This window comes from Pristiophorus japonicus, chromosome 15 (genome assembly GCF_044704955.1).
Source record: "Pristiophorus japonicus isolate sPriJap1 chromosome 15, sPriJap1.hap1, whole genome shotgun sequence".
Classification (NCBI taxonomy): Eukaryota; Metazoa; Chordata; class Chondrichthyes; family Pristiophoridae; genus Pristiophorus; species Pristiophorus japonicus.
Genome location: NC_091991.1, coordinates 152,091,681 through 152,108,747, shown reverse-complemented (window position 1 = coordinate 152,108,747; position 17,067 = coordinate 152,091,681). Strand labels below are relative to the sequence as shown.

General features: G+C 45.8%; 1 protein-coding gene across 1 annotated transcript in view; it reads right to left on the bottom strand.

Annotated features, from left to right (window-relative positions):
* The window catches only part of caskin1 (CASK interacting protein 1), a 711,174-nt gene that overhangs the window by 245,625 nt on the left and 448,482 nt on the right, over nt 1-17,067 (bottom strand). Inside the window, exon 2 of the mRNA XM_070856774.1 lies at nt 16,699-16,750. Within this exon, the coding sequence (XP_070712875.1) occupies nt 16,699-16,750 (52 nt within the window). The remainder of the gene's footprint in view (nt 1-16,698; nt 16,751-17,067) is intronic.

Genomic DNA, 17,067 nt, shown 5'->3' with positions numbered 1-17,067 from the left:
CCAATCCCGGGGTCTGGTTTTGCAGCGGCATGGAGCAGCACCGCCCGAAAAGAATTGTGCCGGTGTACAACGCCCCTGGTTGCAACACCGGCGCATGTTTTGACTCTTGCCTGACCCATAAGCCCTGCAGCACGCCCCGCAGTGACCGCCTGGGAAATCAGGTGGTCCAACGATACCGACAGCGGAGAGGTAAGTAATGGACCTCCTAAGGTAAGTGTGATTGTTTTTTCTTTTAATTATTTTTGCGATTTATGTTGTGGTGGCGTGGGCAATGTTTTGGGAATGCTTTGTTGATTATTTTTAAGTCCCCCGCCCCCCCCCCCCTCAGGCATCTCATGGAGCACCCCCAGTCCGGCTCTTTAGCTCGAGTGTTTCCCATGCTAGCACCCAAGATTGGTGTACAACGCCTCCCTTAGCGCTGTGCCCCAGACTCGGGGCCCAGCTGCTCAATGTTATTTACTGAGACGCAAACTATTCCCGGACACAAACTTTACCGCCCCGCCGCCATTACCGCCCCAAAAACACCAAAGCCAAAAATCCAGTCCCAATTTCAGGTTTGCCGTTTATTACTTGGGGCCTATCACTGAAAGCCTACCAATACCTCAAGACCAAGATAAACACTCGCAAATGTATGGAGGGAGAGCTTCTTTGGCAGCACCTCCCAAACCCGCAACCTCCACCACCCAGAAGAACAAGGGCAGCAGACGCATGGGAACAGCACCACTTCCAAGTTCCCATCCAAGTCACACACACCATCCTGACTTGGAAATGTATCAGCCGTTCCTTCATCGCCGCTGAGTCAAAATCTTGGAACTCCCTCCCTAACAGCACTGTTAGAGTAACTTCACCACACCTTTATTACAAGAGGATTTGAGTATAAGAGTAAAGATATCTTACTGCAATTATATAGGGCTCTGGTGAGACCATTCCTGGAGTATTGTGTAGAGTTTTGATATCCTTACCTAAAGAGGGAGTGCAACAAAAGTTCACCAGACTGATTCCTGGGATGGGGGGATTGTCCTATGAGGAGAGATTGAGTAGACTGGGCCTATATTCTCTAGATTTAGAAGAATGAGAGGTGATCTCATTGAAACATACAAAATTCTTACAGAGCTTGACAGGGTAGATGCAGGGAGGATGTTTCCCCTGGCTGGGGAGTCTAGAACCAGGGGGCACAGTCTCAGAATAAAGGGTCGGCCATTTAGGACTAAGATGAGGAGAAATGTCTTTACTTAGAATGTGGTGAATCGTTTGAATTCTCTATCCCAGAGGGCTGTGGAGGCTCGGTCGTTGAGTATATTCAAGCAGAGATTGATAGATTTCTGGATATTAAGGGAATCAAGGGATATGGAGATACTGCAGGAAAGTGGATTGATGTAGAAGATCAGGCATGATCTTATTGAATGGTGCAGCAGGTTCGAGGAGCTGAATGGCCTACTCTTGATCCCATGTCTTAAGTTTTTAAGTTCTTATTACAAAGACTGCCGTGGTTCAAGAAGGCGGCCCACCTTCTCAAGGGCAATGAGGGATGGGCAATAAATACTGGACTTGCCAGCGAATACCATAAATGAATTAAAAAACCCTCACCCATGAGAGTAATCTAAGATATGATAGGCAAAATAAGGGGAGAAAAGACCCAAAAATGTAACAGTGCTCCCTGCGAGGAACATCACTCCTTGTTAGGAGCATTAGACTGTGGGATCATTCCAAACATTTACAATACTAATACAGTTATAGCATCGTAAAGCAAGGAAGTTACACAGATAACTCTCCTGTGCTTGCAAAATTTCTTCAAAACTCTTCCTGATCAAATAGTCTTTGAGATGATCATAAAAAACACTGACTCTTGGGAATACCATGGACTCTGATCAAAGTTCTTTGCAATCTTCAATTGATGTCTCCTTTCCCCTGGGCAAGAGATAAAGCCGCTTCCCCTGGCAAACATGGCCTCAATTATTTGCTCAATCCTGGAATGAACTACAGACCAGTTTAACTGGCAGATGCCCCCTGTGTTGGTTTGGGAGAAGCCTGTGGCACAGGAGCTTAACCCACTGTGATCCTTACATAGTATTTACAGCACAGAAACAGGACATACAGCTCAACAGGTCCATGCAGGTGTTTATGCTTCACACGAGCCTCCTCCCACCATTCTTCATCTAACCCTATATATAAAATGGAAAAGAGTGACTAAAGTAAATGTTGGTCCCTTAGAAGATGAGAAGGGGGATTTAATAATGGGAAATGTGGAAATGGCTGAGACCTTAAACAATTATTTTGCTTCAGTCTTCACAGTGGAATGACACAAAAACCATGCCAAAAATTGCTGGTCACGGGAATGTGGGAAGGGAGGACCTTGAGACAATCACTATCACTGGGTAGGCTAATGGATCTCAAGGTAGACAAGTCCCCTGGTTCTGATGAAATGCATCCCAGGGTATTAAAAGAGATGGCGGAAGTTATTGCAGATGCATTCGTTATAATCTACCAAAATTCTCTGGACTCTGGGGAGGTACCATCGGATTGGAAAGCAGCTAATGTAATGCCTCTGTTTAAAAAAGGGGGCAGACAAAAGGCAGGTAACTATAGGCCAGTTAATTTAACATCTGTAGTGGGGAACATGCTTGAAGCTATCATTAAGGAAGAAATAGCGGGACATCTAGATAGGAATAGTGCAATCAAGCAGACGCAACATGGATTCATGAAGGGGAAATCATATTTAACGAATTTACTGGAATTCTTTGAGGATATAACGAGCATGGTGGATAGAGGTGTACCGATGGATGTGGTGTATTTAGATTTCCAAAAGGCATTCAATAAGGTGCCACACAAAAGGTTACTGCAGAAGAGAAAGGTACGCGGAGTCAGAGGAAATGTATTAGCATGGATCGAGAATTGGCTGGCTAACAGAAAGCAGAGAGTCAGGATAAATGGGTCCTTTTAGGCTTGGAAATCGGTGGTTAGTGGTGTGCCACAGGGATCGGTGCTGGGACCACAACTGTTTACAATATACATAGATGACCTGGAAGAGGGGACAGAGTGTAGTGTAACAAAATTTGCAGATGACACAAAGATTAGTGGGAAAGTGGGTTTTGTAGAGGACACATAGAGGCTGCAAAGAGATTTAGATAGGTTAAGCAAATGGGCTAAGGTTTGGCTGATGGAATACAATGTCGGAAAATGTGAGGTCATCCACCTTGGAAAAAAAAACAGTAAAAGGGAATATTATTTGAATGGGGAGAAATTACAACATGCTGCGGTGCAGAGGGACCTGGGGGTCCTTGTGCATGAATCCCAAAAAGTTAGTTTGCAGGTGCAGCAGATAATCAGGAAGGCGAATGGAATGTTGGCCTTCATTGCGAGAGGGATGGAGTACAAAAGCAGGGAGGTCCTGCTGCAACTGTACAGGGTATTGGTAAGGCTGCACCTGGAGTACTGCGTGCAGTTTTGGTCACCTTACTTAAGGAAGGATATACTAGCTTTGGAGGGGGTACAGAGACAATTCACTAGGCTGATTCCGGAGATGAGGGGGTTACCTTATGATGATAGATTGAGTAGACTGGGTCTTTAGTCGTTGGAGTTCAGAAGGATGAGGGGTGATCTTATAGAAACATTTAAAATAATGAAAGGGATAGACAAGATAGAGGCAGAGAGGTTGTTTCCACTGGTTGGGGAGACTAGAACTAGGGGGCACAGCCTCAAAATACAGGCCAGCCAATTTAAAACCGAGTTGAGAAGGAATTTCTTCTCCCAAAGGTTTGTGAATCTGTGAAATTCTCTAGCCAGGGAAGCAGTTGAGGCTAGCTCATTGAATGTATTCAAATCACAGATAGATAGATTTTTAACCAATAAGGGAATTAAGGGTTATGGGGAGCAGGCGGGTAAGTGGAGCTGAGTCCACGGCCAGATCAACCATGATCTTGTTGAGTGGCAGAGCAGACTCGAGGGGCTAGATGGCCTACTCCTGTTCCTAATTCTTATGTTCTTATGTTCTAACATATCCTTGTATTCCTTTCTCCCTCATGTGTTTTTCTAGCTTTCCCTTAAATGCATCTATGCTAGTCACCTCAACGACTCCATGCAGTAGCCAGTTCCACATTCTATCCACTCTCTGGTTAAAGAGGTTTCTCCTGAATTCCTGATTGGATTTGTTCGTGACTAATCACTACTCAACAACAGGAGGAGCTGTCTTAGCAATTAACATTGTCTGTAAGTCAGGGTGCATAGGCTAAGCAGTAACATAGGGCTAAGAAAGGCAATGCATCAGACCTCATCCGCTTTCTGAAAATTATACAAAGAAAGGTTCGGTGAGTAATAACATACGATAAATAAACATCTTATTTATTGCATCTGAGCCCTGATAGAAGCTAATTCCAATTGCACATTTTAGTATGGATATCTAATATGGGAGGAGTAATTTTAACCCCCAAAAATGTGTGGGCGGTGATCGGGTAAGATGTAAAACATTTTTAAATCTCAAACCCGACACCAGCCAGCCTATTTCTGGGTCTAATGGAGGTGGTACAGGGGGCAGGCAGCCAACCAACCAGTCCCAGAAGGCGGGTTAACCGTTTAAATATTATAATGAGGCTGGGAGTCTCACATTTAACCTGTACTACAGGTTTAACCCTGGACGGTCGGGTTTCCCAGGCCCCGGGAAATCCGGCAGCTCAAGTGAGGCGAGGCCAGCTTCGGGGAGAGGGTAAGTGCCCTTACAGCACAGCTTATGGGTCAGGAGGAGCAAGAATGCTTCCCCCCAGTTCCCCAAGCTACCTGCTTTAGAGCTCCACCTAATAGACTACTGATGTGATAACAATAAAAGGTCATGTGGCAAGGTCGTGTGACACAATAGTTGTGAAGGAGCCATCTTGTGTGTGTGCTTGTAAGTGGTGTCTTAAAGATATCACAAATTGATGGATGAGGATAGGATTTTTGGATTTCCGAGCTGATATTTTTGTTGGTGAATAATCCTGCCAACCAACGAGAGACTTTGAGAGGTTTGTTGTTTTGCAGAACAGCTAAAAATCCAAGTTAAATTTCAAGCACATTTGGCTGAACTGTCGAGGTTGCCAGAGTCCAGATGACCGCGCCTATGGGAATAATAGGGTGCTTGGGTGAGTTCCATTGTAACCGAGAGACTTTCGTAGTGTATGTGGAGTGGCTAGAAATGTTTTTCACCGCGAACAGTATCGTCGAAGTCCCCGATGATGTAAACTGTAACCGGGTTATATCAGAAAGGAAACAGGCTATTTACTTGACTGAAGCAGGCTCCAATGTGTATGAAACCCTGAAAAATGTGCCTATTCCCATCAATCCAAAGTACACACCACTGACGGTGAGAACAGCACTACAGTCCTGAGCCCCTGGAAATTGCTGAAAGTTAGCGTTTTGGAACACAAAAATCAATTAATTGATAAAGGTATCAGTGAGTACATTGTAGCATTATAAAAGCTAACCATTCATTTTCATTTCGGAAACTTTCAGGACCTACCATTGCGTGACCGCTTTGCTTGTGGGTTGAAAAATGAAGAAATCAGAAGGAAATTGTTGACAACCCCTAACTTGACTATTGATTTTAGCTTGTCAGACAGTTATGTCGATGGCTATGGCCGACCAAAACTCCAGAGAATTTTGTGCAATTTCCAGTCATCAGACAACCGAGTTGAATCGGCTGCAGGCTAAAAGTAAAAGGCAGTTGAGCCCCAAGGCCTCAGTAACAGCGCATTGACGTCGTGCTATCGGTGCCTGGGACAATACATTGCTCAAAGCTGTCCAAATATGAAGGCAGGTGTTTCTGCTGCAAGAAAACTGGGCATCTTGTGAAGGTGTGCCAACTGAAGAGTAAACTAACTTTCAATGTCGAAAAACAGAAATTGCCAGACACTGCATAGCATTGAAGAGAAGCAACAGGATGAGGAGGTTCTGGAGACACACGTCATCAAGAGCATGAGGGTATCTAACAGCGATTTCACGGAATACCTTCGAATACTGCTTGATGACGCCATCTTTTGATGCAAATTTCTTTCCACATGAAAAATCTAATTCCAATCCAGCTTCAGTGATCTCAACCATTTTCTACCTACCAAGGCAGGCTTGTTTCCTGCACTACTAAGAGAGCCAAGCTCTGAAACTGATCCTTGTATTTCACCGGTATGTTGATAATTCCGACAACAGGGATTTGCTCTCTTGAGTAGCCTCGCAGCTCTATCTTCAATTTCTCCAGTCGAAAATCACGCAACTTGTCGAGATATAGCGATTCCGGTATTACACCCACGGATGCACTAGTGTCGATTTCCATGGGTATCCTAGATCCTGAAACATCTATTTGGATCGTCATCAGGTTGGACCTTCCTTATCTGGGACTCCCTTATCCGGCACCACCCCTCGTCCGGCATGATTCCAGCGGCTGGGGGCGTATGCGCAGAACGCAGCCCTCCACCCTCACTTTGGGGCCGCACTGACACTCGGCCCGCTGGGGGCCCGCCGACACTTGGTTCGCTGGATCTGCGCCGAGACTCGGCCCACTGGGGCTGTGCCGACACCCGTTGGGGCCGCACTGACATTCGGCCCACCGAGGGCCTGCCGACACTTCGGGCCTGCCCGGGGCACCGACCTCCTCCCCCCCACCCTCCCCGACCTCAGGCCGCTGACCTCCCCTCATCCGGCAAAATCCCTTATTCGGCACAGGCCAGTCCCGAGGGTGCCGGATAAGGGAGGTTCAACCTGTACTAGAAACAAGTCCAAGAGAAGTTTGCCGACGATACAAAGATGGGAGGAAAAGCCATGTGTGAGGACGACACACAAAATCTGCAAAAGGACACAGACAGGCTAAGTGAGTGGGCAAAAATTTTGCAGATGGACTATAATGTTGGAAGGTGTAAGGTCTTTGCTCTTTGGCAGCAAAAAAATCAAAGAGCAAATTATTATTTAAATGGCGAAAGATTTCAAAGTGCTGCAGTACAGCGGGACCTGGGGGTCCTGGTGCATGAAATACAAAAGCAAGTGATCAGGAAGGCCAATGGAATCTTGGCCTTTATTGCAAAGGGGATGGAGTATAAAAGCAGGGAAGTCTTGCTACAGCTATACAAGGTATTGGTGAGGCCACACCTGGAATACTGCGTGCAGTTTTGGTTTCCATATTTACGAAAGGATATACTTGCTTTGGAGGCAGTTCAGAGAAGGTTCACTAGGTTAATTCCAGAGATGAGGGGATTGACTTATGAGGAAAGGTTGAGTAGGATGGGCCTCTACTCATTGGAATTCAGAAGAATGAGAGGTGATCTTATCAAAATGTATAAGATTATGAGGGGGCTTGACAAAGTGAATGCAAAGAGGATGTTTCCACTGATAGGGGAGACTAGAACTAGAGAGCATAATCTTAGCCCATTTAAAACTGAGATGAGGAGAAATTTCTTCTCTGAGAGGGTTGTGGATCTGTGGAATTCGCTGCCTCAGAGAGCTGTGGAAGCTGGGACATTAAATAAATTTAAGACAGAGATAGACAGTTTCTTAAACAATAAGGGAATAAGGGGTTATGGAGAGCAGGCAGGGAAATGGACCCGAGTCCATGATTGGATCAGCCATGATCGTATTAAATGGCGGAGCAGGCTCGAGGGACCATATGGCCTTCTCCTGCTCCTATTTCTTATCTTCTTATGTTCTTACGTAATAGATTGTCAGAATTTATGTCTGAGTCCGAGTCAGGCAGACAAACAGTCTGAAGTTATAGATAGTCCAAAAGTAGATCAAGGTCAGCCCTTAGAGAAAATCTCTCCTCAGACTCAGCCTAGAACGAGTCTAAGTTCTCCAACAAGATCGGAAGGTTCCGTTATAGAACGAAGGTATCCTCTTCGAAACAGAAAAATAATGGCTAAGTTTGATTTGTAAATATAGAATACTAAGTTCATATATTTTGTTGTGTATACAATGCAAGTTATGTATGATGATTATTTTGATATGGTTAATATTCAATAAGGAGGGAGAAGTGTAATAGAGCTCTACCGAGTAGACTACTGATGTAATAACAATAAAAGGTCATGTGGCAAGGTCATGTGACAGTCCTTGCGAAGGAGCCATCTTGTGTGCTTTTAACTGGTGTCTTAAAGATATCACACCTGCCATCAGACCCTTCCTTCATCCAAAGTCCCCCAGGGTTGGAAATTGGACTAGCACTCCCATCATCCGCACTTCACGCTCCTGGTAGCAGCTGCAGGCTCCCTACTTCTGGCTGCAGTCTGCTCCGGAGTCTGCCCACCCAACTGGAAGCCATGCCTGTCAATCAAGCTGACTTCTGGGCGGGGATTTAGTCAAAAAAGAGATGCACTCCATAACATGTGACCGAAACTCTTCCACCGACCCCCTTCACCGCCCCCCTCCCCTCCTCCCATCACCACCTCCCCACTCATAAAACGCGACCCTGCCAATATTGGAGCCGGTATCTATAGTAATTTGGATTAATTTTTATGCCAACATCATCACTGGAGGATTAAAGTTGTAAAATAGCAGGAGTTTAATTTGCAGTGGGTTCCTGCAAATTAGCACGACTCAATAATGATATCCCCAGAGACTCCAGCTACATCAAAACAACGATTTTAACCCTGTATAATTCATGGGTAAATCCACATTAATTATATTGCATGGGGCTTGGAGCCTTTTTCTTCACAAAGATAAAGTGTTCAGAGAAGAACAAGGGATATTCCAGAATTTTAAACTCCTAATTTGTGGAGTCAAGTCAGGACTCGGGTAGAAAATTAAAAAACTGCTTACAGCAAGTGTAGGCTTCAGAGGAATGAGCATTCATCCACATAGAGTGGTAGGTGCTTGAAGCAGATTACATTCTAAAGTAGAAATCCTTTAAAAGGAAGTTGGATTGGTTCAGGTTAGTTGAAGTAGCGTGGGAGGAGGCTTGTGTGGAGCATAAATACTGGCATGGACTAGTTGGACCGAATGGCCCGTTTTTGTCCTGTAAATTCTATGTAATGGATAAATATGAAATAAGTCAACTGGGGAAAGTTTGTAAGCATATAAAAAGGGTAATTTTCTGAGCACGTGCAGGTAGCAAGGAACCCTGTCGAGCCCGGTAACAAGACAACAACTTGCATTTATATAGCACCTTTAACGTAGTAAAACGTCCAAGGCACTTCTCAGCAGCAATATCAAACAAAATTCGACACTGAGCCACATAAAGAGATATTAGGATAGGTGACCATCAGAGACCTCAGCAGCCCATCAGGGACATTAGCAGCCTATCAGAAACCCAAACCTCAGCCCATGCAGTCTTGAGGCCCACAACCACAATATTTTATAGTGAGACCAACTTCTTCAGAAATTACACTATCAAACAACCCAACCATGTCAGCCTAGCCTCAGTGGTAGCACTCTCACCTCTGAGTCAGAAGGTTGTGAACTCAAGCACCACTCCAGAGACTTGAGCATATAATCTAGACTGACGCATCTTTAACCAAGCTTTTGGCCATCCCTACTTTTTTGGCTCGGCATCCATTTTTGTCTGAGGAGGCACCTTGGGACATTTGTTCCAAGTTAGAGGCGCTAAATGAATATTGCTGTTGTCGACACTCCAATGCCAGTACTGAGGCAGTGATGCAATGTTGGAGATGCTATCTTTTGAATGAGATGTTAAACTGAGGCCCTGTCTGCCTTCTTGGGTGGGCATAAAAGATTCCACGGCACTATTCAAAGAAAACCAATGTCATTGCTGTTTGTGGGACTTTTATGTGGTTGCAGCATTTCTCTACATTACAACAATGACTACACTTCAAAAGTACTTAATTGGCTGTGAAGCTCTTTGGGATGTCCTGAGGTCATGAAAGTTGCTATATAAATACAAGTTTATTCTTCCTCTACAATGCAAGCATGATAATGAAACTGCTGAAGCCAACATCAGTGAAAACAACACTGACATTACTTTCTTCAGGCACTGGAGTCATTACTGACTGCGAGAGTATCTCACTGCGGGGCATTCATCTATTCTAATTAACACACCTGTTAAAATTGTAAATTTGTAAGAAGGCGAGCGGTAGCACACTCTGAGGTAAATAGAAACTTTAAATGTAAATATATAACCAGAAACATTTTTATGGATCCAACTAAAAATATAATGGCCAGAGTTTTCTGGTGTCTGTGCGGGTGTGATTGAAGTGGATCGGGAGGGAAATTTGAAAAATCTTGGAGCGGGTCAGGAACCCACCGTCATCCCGTCCCCACACACCTTTCCCTCGGGATCATTATGATGTACTTGTCAGTCCCTTAAGTGTCTTGTTAACCCTACCGTTAAAATTTCCCTGGATGACCACGGGAATCACGCAGCTTGTGAACCACATCTATCAACCTGAGGTGGGAGTTGAGTGGCCATTGCTCCACCTCATTAGTGCACAGCATTAAAAGTACAATAAATACTCCCACCTGATATCTGGTCACTTTTCGAAGGCAGATGCTGTTGCTGAGTGCATTGGCAGCACAGATTTAGCTTTCCAGAGGTTGCCAGTGTTTCTAGCAAAGTCAGGATCCACTGCTATCTCATTGGTAAAACCTATCTCACCATTAACAGATTGCTTCTGTCATCTTTACTTGACCTGCCATCTATTACATCAGCATGGGTGCCGTTTATACTGTCTCACTTTAGTCCTCAGAATAGGACCACAATGAGCCCCAACACCAGCAACACCAGGCACACCAGCAGCACCAACAGCCTTCTCCTCAATAACCTGATGCTGCACAGGACAGAGGGCATTGGTGCAGGGCTGCACTGCGCCAGAGGCGATACCCCCAATACAGGGTGTACAGGTAGAGGATGAGCTTCCTCAACATTTGCAGCTTGCTGAAGCAAGACCTGCAGCCCAGAGGAATGGGTGGCCATGCCTTATCAGTGGCTGTCAAAGTCAATAGTGCCCTCAACTTATTCGTCTCAGGCTCCTTCCAGGGATTGCAGCAGACATTTGTGGCATCTTGCAGTCAGCTGCCCACAGCTGCATCAAACAGGCCACCATTGCCCTCTTTGATAAGTCAGCCAATTATATCAACTTTGCCACTGATGAAGCCAGTATCACTGAACGGGCATCTACTTGTGCTTCACCTTTCTCTTACGTGTGCTTCTACAAGGTGCTATCCCTATGGTTTCAGCAGAGGTAGAAGCAGCCTGCTCACTTCCCTGCTGCGATTGCTTAGACACTTTTGGCAGATGTTCTCTGGGATTTGGAGCCTGTGATGGTTCCACCAAAATCTGCTCCTCCTGCGACTGTGCAGGGGCAGCCTTGGCCATCGCGATCCGTGGAGCCATCTGGGGCTCTGACTGGGGGAGGCAACAGAGGAGAGGTATGAGCGCTTTGAGAGGAGCCCACACTTCCATGTCCCCTCTCACCATCATCCCTCTCATGGGCCATCTGCACTTCCCTGCAAGCAAGGAGCTGCAGAGCACCTTCCTGCACATAAATGGGGCCATGGGAACCCACGTCTACGTTGCCATCCCTCTTCGAGAGTGTCTGCCATCTATTCTCCATAGATAGCCATCTATGTAGGTGACCTTCCTATCCATGGAAGAGCCGTCAGTTGCCATCATCTGCAACACGATGGTGCTAATGTTGCAGATGGACTCCTCTATTCTCTGTACATTTGCAGACATTGCAATCACAAAACCTGTCAAAGCCTCCTGTACTTCTTGCTGCACCTCCAGAAACACCCTCTTTCTGGATGCCTCCCCCCTCCCCCACCAGGCTCAGCGTCTGCATCCAGCTGGGCAGAGCTGGGAGCATTCTGTGCTCTCCAGAAAGGTATCTCCACTGCTGTCCCTGTCTCCACCATCTGCTCATGCTCATTTGTGAGTTGTGAGACATCAAGTGAAACCACTACTCTATCTCGCGTGGGACCCACCGAGGTGTGCATCTCTGTGCTGGTGCTGGGTGTGCTTATGTCTGGTGATAGTGCACCCTCAGAGGCTGGAGGTTCCTCTGAGGATTTGTCTTCGTCCTGGACGGGGTAGGGGGCTCTTGATGAACCTGACACTTCCAAGGCAACCTCCTCTGCTGCTGTTAGGGTGGCCAATGATAGAGGGCCAGCTCAGGTTCTCTCCCTCTTATTGTGGGGTCTATTTTCCTGGAAAGGATGGTAATAAGAGAAGGTTGAATGAGAGTGATGGAATGAGTGTAAGGAATGGATGGTTTATATCTTTAGAGGGTGACTATGATGGAGTGGGAGGGCAATGCCAAGTGGCCTCCTTGTGTGTTGTTAGTTGGTATGATTGCATTAGGATTAGGGCAAGTGTGAAGGGTGGTTAGTCTGATGGGGATGTGATAATGCAGATAGACAGAGAGGGATGGGTGGACATGCAAGGTATGTTGGTGTGAGTAAGGATGTGCAGGAGTAGGGTTGGGAAGGCAGAGTGATGGGGATGTGATGAGAGGCACAGCAGGATGAAGTTGAGTGTGGCTTTGCACTCACCTTTCCTGATCTATTGAGATCATTGAAACGTTTATGGCTAATGTTGGAGATGGACTCCTCTATTCTCTGCACATTTGCAGACATTGCAATCACAAAACCTGTCAAAGCCTCCTGTACTTCCTGCTGCATCTCCAGAAAAGCCCTCTTTCTGGATGCCCGCCCCCCCACTCCAGGCTCAGCATCTGCATCCAGCTGGGCAGAGCTGGGATCGTCCTGTGCTCTCCAGAAAGGTATCTCCACTGCTGTCCCTGACTCCACCAGCTGCTCATGCTCATTTGTGAGTTGTGAGACATCAAGTGAAAACACTACTCTATCTCACGTGGGACCCACCGAGGTGTGCATCTCTGTGCTGGTGCTAGGTATGCTTATGTTTGGTGACGCTGCACCCAGGGCTCCTGACTATATCCCTTCTGTTGACCTCCTCTGCTATTTGGAGCTAGGCTCCTTTGGTCTGTTGGGGACATCTCTTCTGCCCATCGGCAGGGAAAAGTGTTATATATACAGACTATAGATATATTCTCTGTATAGTCACTGTATAGTTGCATAAGATGGAGACTTGTTTACCTGATGTACTATCAATAAGGTTTACACTGTGTATATACATGCTGGCACCACTAGAGGGTGCAACTGGTGGAGACCGGGGTTTCCTGTCCGGCCCTGGCGGCAGGGGCTGTATAAAAGGGGAGGCACCATGCGGCTGCCTCACTCTGGAGTTAGGAATAAAGGACCAAGGTCACTACAATTTGAGTACAACACATTGCCTCGTGGAGTCATTCATAGGTACAGTACAAACATAATAAAGAGGACCTCCCTGTGAGACCTCACTCCCTCCACAATATGGAGGGAGTCATCTGAGAACCTGGGTGCAGCCCTCTGTCTCTGTGCGGCCATGTTTAGCACTCTTTGCAACACTTCAATGGTGCAGTGCAGTGCCTGCACACTCCTAGATGAATAACTTCAAATGCAATGTGGCCATGGCTTCTTTAAATATGTGTAATTGATGATGCCATCTGACCCGCACCATTTAATAAGGCAGTGTAACGCGCAGGGCTGCCTGAATAGGCGCCATTAACAGAAAGTTGATCTCAGGACCGGGCTGGAATGAGGAACGGGGTCGTGACCTGCCACAGCGACCACCCGCAGCCGACCCGCCCAGGTACAGAAAATTCCGGCCAATGTCTTTTCTTTATAACTGCACAGGACTTTTTGTGAGAAATAATGGTGCAATTTCATTGAGATAATACTAGCATGCAGTGACTGGTGTTTCCATGGAGACACAAGCAATAGCCCTGTGGCTGTTGCCTGGTAATACTTATTTAAGGCCAAAGCATTCAAAGGAACAGGCTAAAATATTGAAGTTTACCTGGTCATTGAAACAAATGTAACAGAATCATTCCAATACGATTAAAATATTCATACTTCCTAAATGATGGCATTGGCTAGCAGCATATTAACAAACCAATAGCATGAAACACCAAGTACATAACTCATTTGAAATGAACGGTGTTGGATGCTATTTTGATTCAGAGAGGTTCAATTTCCCTTCTGTGTCAGCGGGTATTGCATTTCTCTCGCACACGAAGAACATTTGCTAAACATTACAGCTGGTATGAAGCCTGGCTGTAAATCCATTCATCACTGCCATTTTGTAATGTTCGACAACAGCTGAAGAAATGTGGATTTGCCAAACCGGACTTCCACGAGAAACAGCTATTTAACTAGCATGATCGATAGCTGGTTTAATTGATGGGTTGGCGGCGATGGGTATATATTTGTCCTCACCAGATGCCTGGTAATCTTCATTCTTTTAATCCAATTTTTCTTCCTGCAGGTCCACTTTCGGGAGTCGTACGTTTTAACCACCAAATATCTCCGCTCATCCACATACCTTCAGCATCTTTCCATTGAATGTGTACTCCCAGTCCTTGCTTCTATTTCCTCCCAAAATGAATTAGCTGATGCTTAGCCACTGTAAATGGCCTTGATGACATCAGCAGAATCCAATCTGCATATTTAAAGAAGGCAGCTGTCCCTCTCACCCACTCAGGAAAGGTTAATGTGGGAAGGCAGCGGGATCTTCGCACTTTAATGACTCAGGCCGGGTAGAGTTAAAAATGCCCCCAATGCGAGTTTGCATTAATGAGGTACGATTGCAATATATTCATAAATGCTGCACAGTTTCCTTACCTGTGGACCTTGAACAGGTATCTTGCCTTAGTACACACTCAGGCCACTAGAGCTTACATCCATTTCCTCATCTTCGTACAGTAAGCCTTCCGTTTCATCAGATTGGATCTCCATTGGCCTCTATCATGAGCTAGAATTTCCATGGCACTTTTTGTGATGCAATATGACCTTCATTGCCCTCTGTCAGAGGCGACCTCCTTTGCCCTGTTTTTCATAGGAAGTAGTCTCAATTGCCCTTTTGCGAATGAGATATGAAGTCGATTGCCCTCTCTTTCATGAAACACAATCTCAATTAAGTCATTGACCTCCCTTTCTATTAAACCATTGAAAGGAAGGTCAAAGAGACAACACTCTATTTCAGGTCAATAAATCAAGAAAGCCACATTAATCAATATCTTACCCTGCTAGTCTCAGATGTCCCATAATCCCAATTTCACCTGTATACGGATATCAAGACTGTAGAGTTCATGTCACCAAGGGCTAGATTTTCATTGGGGGCCCGGAAGCTAGAGGCCCGAGGGCCACCAGAATTTGGTCCTCAGGCTTCATCTGCACATTTGGGCCGAGCTCACAAAACCAGTCGTTTCTCTATGGGCAGCTCACCTCAAGAGAAAATATAATTTCAGGCCTCACTGGCAATAACCCTCAGGTCAGTCCAGGAAGGGGAGAGGGGGGTTGTTGGAGCGGTCAATGGGGAGGGGGGTTGGGTGGCAAGCGTGACTCCTATAGAGTCGGGGGTGAGAGGCACTCCACCTAACCTGCAGCTGGGGGCCACTTGGGCCGTTGAAGAATCCTGAGTGGGGCAGGTAGGTAACCAATGTTACCAATAGGCTGCTTCAACAGGAATGAGGCCTTAAATTAACATATGCAAGGGGCTTAACACCTGTTTCAGGCAGCCGCCCAGGACGCCTAAAAATGGGCCACACATATTTGTGTGTAATCGGTCCTCGTTACATTTATCTCTGGCTGTACCTTGTTCTACAATGTCCCTTACAAAAACAGAATTCAATATATGAAAGATAGATAAAGGAGGAGAAATTCGCCAGGCGCTGAGGATTTCAAACTTTTAAAGAATTCGGCGGTTGCGCTCCAGGAAGGAAATGGAGTGCTAAATCAGGCAGCAGGTGGGGTGGTGAGTGGAGCAGCGCTGCACACTGGGCCGTGTAGCACTGCCGCCTTGAAATGCTCCTTCCCTCCCTTAAAGGGAAGGGCCATCGCCGCAGGCTCTGCAAAGGAATTTTTAAAAACTTACCTACTCCACGACGGCAGCCACGATCCCACCCGATCAGCCCGGCACTCAGACAGAGTGCTGGGCTGATCAATCGCGGGCAGGAACCCACGTAAAAACCTGCAAGAGAGAACGTAATTTTTATTCTTACTTACCTTGGCCACCTCGCCTTTAGCTTTCGCCCCCAAAGTGCCCAGCCTCCTGCAGCTGCCAGTGTTTCCACCTGGCAATGCTGCAGAGGGCAGAATGCAAATTTGAGTCCGGAGCGATATCAGGGTGCGACGCTGTACCGTCACTGCAAAATTCCCACCGAATATGGCAATGTTATCGCCGTGCCCAGTCATAACCCGGTTAGTGCCCTGTTATCGCCCCCGGAGGCGATAACAGGTGGTGCTAGCAAGGCTAATTTCTAGGCCAAAGGTTACAAAGCACTAAATGTAGAGTTCTGTAATATTATTTCACATGACCAAGTACATGCAGTGCTCCTTAAACTACACAATATTGCTCTATTTATTCAGTATAAAGGGAAAGCTGATGCATCACTGTGGCATATCTTCTGGTAATCTGCATTCAGAATAATGCACAGATGTTAACATGCCCATGCAATGGGAAACAATTTCCGGACATGACATTGTTTCTGCAGTGATGTATTGAAAATGCTGAATTTCCAATTAAATATGACAGTTACATTTTAAAACAACATATTAACTCTAATTCCTCTGTCTTTAGACTGTTCTGCGATTAGTTCTGGACCGAGCTACAGAGCAGAATTTTATTCATGCAATACCCCGTTATTGAAGTGCATATTCACGCTTTCTAATAGATCCACTTACCCATCCAGGTCTTGAAAGTTCACATTCACTCTCTTGGCAGATCCTAAAAGCTCTGAAAAAAAAAGACAACAAAGAAATGGAAGTGAGTAAACACAAAAAATCGTATTTCATAAGAACCATGCAGCGCAGAAGGAGGCCATTCAACCCATCCTGCTTGTGCCGGCTCTTTGAAAGAGCTATCCAGAGTCCCAGTTCACTGCTCTTTCCCCACAGCACTGCATTTCTTTCCCTCTTGAAGTATGTACCAACATTTTTAAAAAGACTTACATTTATAAAGCACCTTTCATGCCCTCAGGACGTCTCAAAGTGCTTTAGTGCCAATGAAGTATTTTTGAAGTGTAATCACTGTTGTAATGTCGGAATCATGGC